This window comes from Phragmites australis, chromosome 11 (genome assembly GCF_958298935.1).
Source record: "Phragmites australis chromosome 11, lpPhrAust1.1, whole genome shotgun sequence".
Lineage (NCBI taxonomy): Eukaryota > Viridiplantae > Streptophyta > Magnoliopsida > Poales > Poaceae > Phragmites > Phragmites australis.
In genome coordinates, this window is record NC_084931.1 from 9,596,999 (window position 1) to 9,606,790 (window position 9,792).

A 9,792-nucleotide genomic window follows, 5' to 3' on the forward strand; every position below is an offset into this window, starting at 1 on the left:
GAGTGCTTAATATCGAGCAATGTTTGCCGAGTGTCCGTTAGACGACACTCGGCAAAGGGGTGACTCGCCGTCAGCCGCCGAACGGAGGGCCACGTGGCGCGCTGTTTGCCGAGTGCCCTAATTCGCCGAGTGTTTGTTCTCAATTTTGCCGAGTGCTATGGTTTACCGAGTGTTTTTTGATGTATTTACCGAGTGCCTATTTGTTTGCCGAGTGCTTTCGTCCGGCACTCGGCGTAGGTGGTTGTTTGCCGAGTGCCCGATATATAGCACTCGGCATACATGTAGGCACTCGGTATACACATCGTTTCCGGTAGTGGGGGTTCGCAGCTGGTCTTCTACCATACAGAACAAAAGATCCAATCTACACCATTGGCACTTAAACACATATAATAAAACTATACACGTCTTCTCGCTAGCAGACGGGGCGTCGCAACACACGCCACCGGAACTATGACTTCGTCTTATCTTGCCGTGCCGACCGCCGAGTTACTCGTTGGTGTCGACCGTTTCCACCGCCACAACTTTCGCCGGACCGAACCAGCCAAGCCCTGTCGCGGCCGGAACAAGCACCTTTCTCGCAGCCGCCGGACGAACTCCGCTGTCGCTGTTCTTGCCCTTGACCTCAAGTGCTGGATCGCAAGTATCAACTGTGGCCTTAGCAGAAACGGCAGCGCCGTCCTTCTTGCCGCTGTGATCGACGACGCGATCCTTCTGTACAGGTTTAGAATCGCAGGGTATCATATCTCTCGGAGGCAAGAAGCATTCCGTGGACAGACCCACGATGTTGAAGTCGACCTCCTCGATGCTCCAAGTCTCCTCCATGCACGCGCACGTCCTCTTACTGCGCGCGTCCGCATCGGCATCCTCCTCACCGAACTGGGACAGCGAGACGACGGTGCGGCCGGCGTGTGCGATGTTAATGCTGTCGACGGTGCGGTAGTCGCCGATAGACGACTCCATGGAGGTCTCCCAGTACACGCTCTCGGCGGCCTCGCCGTGCACGCGGATGCGCACAAGATGGCTATCCTCGAGGTGGACCAGCAGCCCCGTCCTCTGGCTAAAATAGCCCAGGACGGCGTGCCGGACGACCTCGACGTCGGCGCTGCTCCGGGCGTGCAGAGCCGAGGGGTCGGCGTCGACGCGGAGCACGAAGCAGTCGTCGCCGTCTATGCATTTCTCGCCGACCCACGCGGCGCTGGAGAAGAGGTCCGCCGTCGACTTTGGGTCCAGACCCTGCAGCACATGTGATTGACGAGTTAATTACGCTGTAGGAGATAAGGCACATGGATGCACATGGGCGCACGTTCCACCGGCCAGTTGCTCAATGTATGGAACTAAGCACATCGTGCATGCTCAATTGTTAGTTTTGTTTGTCTTGTTTAATATATTTGCGTATTAGGAAGGAAATTATGATTATGATGACGAAGCAATTGCTACCTGAACGCATCGGCGGAGAGGTCTTGGGGGGCCACGGGAGGCGTGAGCTTGCTGCCAGGGCGTCTGACGCCAGGCGACCTTGCCGTCGCTGCCGGCGCTAATCTTGGTGCCGCAGGCCACCACCATCTCCACGCACCACAGCTCTGGCCTCTTCTGCCACACCACAAAACCGCCGGCAACCTCGCCGCCATTGACAACGCCCATTCCGGTCTTGGCCTTCCGCCCCTTGGTCGTCCTCATCCGCACCTTCCCCATCGCGTACATGCTCGTCGCCGCGCTAAGCGCCGGCTCGCCTCCAGCCGCTGCGACGTACTGCTCCACGATGTACTTCGCCTTGGACACCTCCTGCAATTTTAAACACAATCTTATTAGTCATATGGCAATCACAAATTAATCAACATGTCAGTGCGATCAAGTTGATTAGCACTACTTACAAGGGGCTCCTCCTTGATGACTTGTCCGGATATGGCTTTCCTCGCCTCCACGGGCTGCGGCACTAGTGGCGCGCCGATCACGCCGAGCATGAGCTGCACGTCCGCCCGGGAAGGCGGCGCACCTTCGCGCCTGTGAAGCTGCTCCATATGTGACCGCACCCACGCCTTGACCGTGCGGCGCCGGCGCCGGCTGCGGCCCCAGGGCTCGTGGTGGAGCTCCGGGACGGGCACCTCGAGCACGGTGTCCAGGGCGTCTTCCCGGTCTAGGTTAGGGCACACCTTCCTCATGGTGAACTATACCGATCAATCTTCTTGAGCGGGTGATCGACTACTTGACTGGCTAATTGAGCAATGGAAGAGAGAGCTGGTGTCCACGACGATGAGTTTGGTGATATATATGGCTGCACCTTGTATGTGGCTGCACGTTCTGGTCCCTTTACTTTAGCCAACCAATCACATTTTTATATACTTTTAATAATATGCATCACATCCAATTTTGCGAGGGACCAAGTATGTATGGGTTTAAGATGAAACTAATTAAAATAGCTTACGCCCTAGAGCTGGTGATGAACCAATCATTTGAATTGTGGCATCGACATGCTCATTTCATTTGCTTTTGTGAGGGGCAAATTGTTAGGTCAAATGGCGACACCACAGAGACATTCTACATGACAGAGCGATGACGGGCTGCAAAAGGACAAGTCGACAATGGCACATGAAAATATTGGCGAATCTGCACGCATGTGCACCGGCACTACCAATTATGCCTGAAATTAAGTAGTCAACCGAAATTTGATATGCCTTGTTAATTATCTAGCCCGACAATAAAATAAACAGGAGATGACGATCAATCAGTGTTGATTTGGGAACCCAACAATATATTTGAAAAGATGTTTTTATTCTCTTTCATTAAAAAACCTATTTTTCTGAAAGTACTATCGTATACAGATATTAAGAAAAAATGTTATGATGTATCATAAGATACAGACAGATATTAACAAAAATCATCTATGTCTAGCTATATTACAGACAGAGTGTTACCCGTCTGTGACAAGCTTGATATCACAAATAATTTTGCACGGACGGAAACTAAACCCATCTGTGATAGTGTTTAACAATTGTCTGTAATAACCCGTTTTGAGGGAGTGTCATAATTTTGAATATGTTGGTTGATGCTATCAAATCGTATGATTCAATTGTGTTAACTGTCTGGTCAACAATATGATCTGATCATAAACTCTCTGGTCGAGATAGCCATCGATAGTCAATCTGCATTACATGCGGCGAGATCTTGGTAGATGGCATACACGCACACATATCGTCTCAACAGAGCTAGCGCAGCACCCCACTAATCCTGCGCAAACATAATCCATTCCAGTATTTAGCCACAAACCAAGTCAATGGCCGGTGGTGGTCAGCTAGCTACACGAAGTCAACGATGCAATGCTCATGCACGTCAGAGGCACACAAATAATGTCAGTATATTACAGATGACCTTCCTCAAAAAAATGCCCCAAATTACATATCGTTCTCACTAAAAAAAGTTAACTTCTTAAACATGGAGACGGCCACTGCAAAACACAACTTTAACCATCGATTTCAACTAAAATATATTACTATGTCCACATTTATAAGGTGTATTTTGACTTGAAAACGTCAAAATTTGTATGATTTAACCAAAAGCACGTCAAATTATATAAATATTTAGTGTACAAAAAGTTTTATCAGTAGATTCATATTTCAATGTGCTTGTAGTATTTTGCCGATTTTCTAGCAATTGACAATGTATTGTAAGAGAAATTGAAAGTCAAAATTTGCTTTTTGGATACTTTTTAATACCAAAATACGCCTTAAAAAATAAACAAACAAAGTTATTTTTAAGCTAAATAAAACTATGGTAATATAATAGTGTTTCTCGGAGACTAATTTTCACATATGGAAATATAATACATGTGAAGGTATTGCAGGTCATGTTTTGAATTGGTTCGCTATAACCTCTTTTTTCCTTTTTGGTCGTCTCCTCAAGATCAAGCCAGCTCTAAAACACACGCCCTACATCGTAACATCGTGTCCAATGATGCCCGCTGCACCGTAAGGGATTGCTTACACTCAAAACATTCTGGCTATATAAAAAACCAGGTGAAACTCTTCATGTTTGTTGAAAGATTTTTTTTAATATATATCAACTATATATGGATCACACCACGTGTAGAGAGATACGATAAATCCGCTGCTCTGTTCCCAATGGAACAAAGAACAATGTCTTATATGAGACACCATTTGCTAGAGTGATATATGAAGGCAAAACAAGCAAACCAAAAGTCATGTCCACCTGTATGCGAGCGTATACGGTTTATGAAGCATACAAATGATTGCTAAGCAAGACGACTGCAGACATGTTAGTTGGTCACACCGATAGAAGTTCAAAAAGCAGGTTATTATGTGTATAAGTAAAAAAATAATATCTAGATGCATATAGGTGTCAACGGTACATGCAGTGTGCACACGCCATAATTCAAATCGTCGACAAAGCAACGTTGTGCAAAGAAACTCTACTGCATACATCAGAACAGTTCACATTTTTTTTTTTAGGTAAAAGAACCAATTATATTATAATCCGGGATACTGATGATGCTTTCGAGGTGGGTGCATGCTATGGTTGTGGTTTATTTGGTCATCTTATTAGTGATTGTCTCGCTAAGATTAGATGGGTTGTTGTGGGACGAAGGGTCATAGTTTCAGACTGTGCCCTGAGAAAAATTTGTGGGAATTTATTGCTCCTATGTGCGGTGCACGGAGTGAGGGTCAGACTTTATTTTCATTGAACATGTACCTAATGCCACTACTGTTAAAGAAAGAGCTAGTCTACCAGTGATTATAGTGGTTAAAAGGGTTACAACTACTCAACAGATTGAGCAAGAATTCAAAGATCTCTTTGGCTCTGCTTGGAGATGTCATGCAAAGAAATGGTTAGGCAACCAATTTAGTATGAGATTTCCTAATGGACATAAAATTGAAGAGTGGGCTCACTTTACTACTATAGGGATACGTAGGGCTAAGGTAGAGATTAGAGTCTCTCAGTAGGACCCAACAATAGGGGCTAAAGGTGTGTTTCAGTTCACCTAGTTCAGAGTTAGGCATATTCCTCATAAGTGTAGATCTAAACCTGCTCTTGCTTATATAGGATCTTTGGTTGTCCTCGCTCTTGAGATTGACAAGAACAACATGTTTAAACAAGATTTTGTTAGGATCAAAATTGGATGTAGAAATGTGTCTAAGGTTCTGTCTTGCTATGCAAGATGATTACTACTTTTATGATATTCTCTTTTAAAGAGACTGCATTTAACTACTGCTTCCAATCCTGATTCTGTGGCTATCACAGTAAATGAGAGAAAGAACAAACAACCATCCAAAGCTGGTCTTAATGAGAGATCTTCTAAGAAAGCTAGATTGCATAGTACCTCTGGGGATTCATCCTCTTTTGTGTTTAGGAGTTGTGGTAAGACTTATTTGTAAAGTGCTTCTACTCTAAGGCTCGTATCTAAAAGTTCCAAATATGCCCCTCCAAAGATGGATGCTGGGGGTCATAAGTCTCAATCTGTTACTAAGATTCTGGAGACTTGTGGTTCTGAAGCAAGTTGTGGCCTTCATAACCCTGTGTTGTTACCCAAAAGATGGGATGAAATACCTCTTGTTCCTGAGAAAGAGAAAATTGATGCTCTAAAGGATATTGAGCCAACTGATGATGAAGAAGATTTCCTTTCCGATGATCATGAGTCTGGTATGATAAAGCTAGCTCCCCTGCCCAATGAAGGTAACCCAATCATTGGGTTGGGTAGGTGCTCTATGTTGGATTACCAGAAGCAGACAGAGAAGGATGCCCCCTCACTGTTACCTCTGTAAGAGAACAACAAAGATCTTGATTCCAGTCTGTTTCAAGTGCTTGAAGAGAAGAATCCTACTGATGAAGATCTCTACCAACTTCAACACCATCAAGAGAAACCTGCTGATGAAAATTTTCATGTGAAGCTTTTTGCCCCTGCCCCTACCAGAAACAATAAGAGGTGTGCTCACCTGGTGAGCTCCACTATAGAGGAAGCTGCTATCTAGAGGGCCAAAAAGAGAAACTTAGAAAGTACTCTTACTACTCCCACATGCCATTATAAGAATTTTTTTGTTGTTATCTCTTGTGATGATATCATAGCTAGAGCTTCTGACATGGGTGTTATTATTAACCATAATGACTATAAAGTTATCAATCTGATTAAAACCATAGAAGATGCTAAGTGTGCTTTAGTAGCCAAATCTAATCCCCCTCCCATTCCTGCTGATTCTATGGTTCTTATAGAAGAAATTTCCTCTCTAAAACTAGCAGACCATGACATTCAAGTGGGCATGAATGCTCGTTCCTCTAAAAAAAACTAAATCTAGACAGACTATGAGAATTGCCTCTATGAGTAATTAAAAGAAAAAAGTTCTGAGTGTAAGAACTTTTGATTGAAAAAATCCCCAAATCATAGAGACTTGTGAGTGAAACAAGAAAAAAATCCGAAAATAATAACAAAGGAATTAATTCTTTTTTGAAAGATGTCATTATTTCTCATCATCTAGACTTTATCTGTCTTTAAAATCTACGAAAAAGTATTTATCTCTGTTTGATCTTAGTAAATTTGATCCTACTTCTAGATTTTTATGGCATTAGATTCCTATCAATGGAAAATTTGGGGCCTTGTTGAGTGGTATAAATCCTGATTCCTTTGATATTAGTCAAGTGAAGTATGGAAAGCATATTCTCAAAAAGGAGTAGATGTTGTTGAATGTTTATGGGCATGCTGATGATGAACTCAAAATTGAGTTTCTATGTGAATTGTCTCACTTCTGCTCTCTCCCCCAAAAACCTATGGCGGTGGGGGGTCGGGAGATTTCAATATCATTAAATACACAAATGAAAAGAATAAGCTCACTAGCTTATCTAGAAGCTCTTCTTTATTCACTGATATTATACATACTCATGATTTTAGAGAACTACATATGATTGGTTGCAAGTTTACTTGGACCAACAATAGAAAAAATCCAACTCATAAAAAATTGGATAGAATTCTGGTCAATAATGAGTGAGAGGCTTTTTACCCTTTGGTGACTATTAAGAAAATTGCCAGAGAGAGATCTAATCATAATTTGCTTGTGATATCTTCTAATGTTGATAAAAAGATCTCAAATAACTAGTTTCACTTTAAGCTAAATTAGTTGGACGATGACAATTTTAAGTTGGAAGTTCAAAAAGTTTGGAACAAACCTATTCATAGCAATAATATGTTTGATGTGATCATTACTAAGATCATGAATCCGAAAACCCACATCAAAGGTTGCGGTGGCCATGTAAAAGGCCTAGCTAGAAAAAAGAGAAACATTCTTAGAGAAGAGCTTTCTCAAATTGAATTGGTGGAGGAAGAAAATTTGCTTGATGCAATAAAGCTAGCAGAAACGTTCAAATTCAGGTTGAGTTGGAAAAAATTATTACTGGATGAGGAAATGTATTGGTTCAAGAGATCCCATTCTCCTTGGCTTTTGTAGGGTGATAATACTATAAAGTTTTTTTTTCACAGTGCAGCAAATGATAGAGAAAAGAAAAAATACTATTTTTCCTTTTACTCATGAGAGGTCCAAAATTTTTGGTGATGAAAATGTATTACTTCATGCTGCATGTTATTAAAAAGAGTTATTTGACCTTGCTAGGGATAGCTTTATCAATTTTGACCAACTAGTGTGGGATGATGATGAGAAATTGAATGACAATGATAATGAATCTTTAGGTAAACCTTTTGATGAAGAGAAAATAAAAAATGCTTTATTCCAGATGGAGGCAAATAAAGTAGCTGGTTCTGATGGCTTGCCTGCTAGATTTTTTTTCAGCTTTCTTGTGAGATCATTAAGGGTAATTTTTTGGTCCTTTTGCAAATATTTCATGAAGGTGTGATTGCTATTACTTGGCTGAATTACAAGGTGATCACCCTTTTGCCTAAGTTCATGTTGCTGAAAGAATTCAATAGTACATACCCATTTGGTTGTTGAATTGCTCCTATAAATGGATAAACAAGGCTCCTACTTTAAGAATTGAATCTTGTATAGATAAAGTCATTAATAAATATTAGAATGCCTTTATAAAAAATAGAAATATCACGGATGGAATTCTATCCTTGCATGAAATCCTGCATGAGAGAAAAAGGCATCATCAAATTGGTATGCTCTTATGATAAAGTGAATTGAGAATTCTTGTTTCAGTGCTTAGTCATCAAAGGTTTCATTAATAAATGGACTCATTGGATAAAGAGTGTTGTCAAAGGGAAACCTTAAGTGCTAAGTTAAATAATCAAATGAGCACTATTTTACTAGTCATAAGGGGGTGAGACAGTGAGATCCCTTAGCACCTTTCTCATTCAAATTTACTACTCATTGTTTAGCTAAAATGATTCACCTGGCCCAAGAAAAAGATGATATTGTTAGTTTGGTCCCTTATTTGTTTGAATGAGGTATTGCAATCTTACAATATGCTGATGACACTATCCTTTGCATTCAACATGATATTGCCAAAGAAAATAACCTCAAGCATCTTTTATATCTTTATGAGATAATGTCTAGATGGAAAATTAACTTCTAAAAGAGTGAAGTCATTTGCTTGGTGTGATGATTTGATTACAGCTGAGTATGCTGACCTTTTCACTGTCAGATTGGTCATTTTCATATAAAATACTTAGGGGTTTATGTTAGTCCTAGTAGGCTACATGGTGCTTATTGGACCCTAGTAGAGAAAAAAAATAATGAAAAAGCTTGATGTTTGGACTGGTGGTCTCTTATCCATTGGGGAAGAGTGACTTTGATTAACACAAGCCTTTCTATGTCAGTTTACCTTCTTCCTAAGAGCATATTGATGCAGATAGGAGGAAATTCTTCTGGAAGAGTGGAGGTACTAAAAAAAATACCATCTTGTTGCTTAGGATAAAATCTGTAAACCCAAATAAATGGGAGGCCTGGGTATTAAAGACTTGACTAAAATGAATTATGCTCTGATGTGTAAATGGTGGTGAAGGTTGAAAAATCTGATGGTCTTTGGCAAAACATTGTTAGAAAGAATACCTCAGTAATATATCCATTGCTCTAGTCAAACATAAGTTTGATGACTCTCCTTGCTGGGCTGATCTTTTGAAGGTCAAACCAAATCTTCTTGGTAGCAAATGTATTGTTGGTAATGGTTTTAAAACTAGATTTTGGGAGGATGTTTAGATCCAAGACAAACCTTTATCTACCCTCTTCCCTACTCTGTATAGTATTTGCTTGAATAAAAACTCCTCAGTTTATGAGGTTGCTATGAACCAATAACATCTCTATTTCAAAAGATGGTTAATTGGTGATATACATGACCAATGGTAGTTGATCCTAAGCTGGATCTCCCAATATCAGATATCAAATGATGATAATATAGTGATTTGGCATTTTAATTTTAGTGGTAAATTCACTATCAAATTTATATACAACTGGTTGATGAGAGATAATCTCAACCAGCCTTACAAACACATTTGGAAGGCTAAAATCCTTGAAAAGATAAATTTTTTTGTCTAGATCCTTGAACAAAATGTGTTTTGATAGAAGATAGTATGATTAAGAGGAGATGGACTAGTGATGGCACCTGTTACTTTTGTACTCAACCTGAGAGCTGCAGACAACTTGTCTTTCTTTGCCATTGATAAGGCAGTCTAGGGTTTAGTGGCTAACTGGTTAGAAGCTAGAACTATTCCTAGCTCTAGAACATTTTACACAATGGGTTTTCTACCATATGTTGGGTTATTTGGAAAGCCAGGAATAGTGCATGTTTTGAGAAAAAATTAATTCGTCACCCTAGTGAAATCATCTTTGATGCTTGCTC

The 9,792-nt window shown here is 41.0% G+C and overlaps 1 protein-coding gene across 1 annotated transcript; it reads right to left on the minus strand.

Moving 5' to 3' along the window:
* Positions 1 to 322: 322 nt before the first annotated feature.
* LOC133885379 (uncharacterized) lies at positions 323 to 2,225 on the minus strand. Its single transcript, XM_062325089.1, has 3 exons — positions 1,872 to 2,225; positions 1,438 to 1,782; positions 323 to 1,233 (listed from the first exon to the last, which is right to left on the minus strand). The coding sequence occupies exons 1-3, from the start codon at positions 2,157 to 2,159 to the stop codon at positions 487 to 489; spliced, it is 1,380 nt and encodes a 459-aa protein (XP_062181073.1). The 5' UTR covers positions 2,160 to 2,225; the 3' UTR covers positions 323 to 486.
* Between the last annotated feature and the right edge of the window lie 7,567 nt (positions 2,226 to 9,792).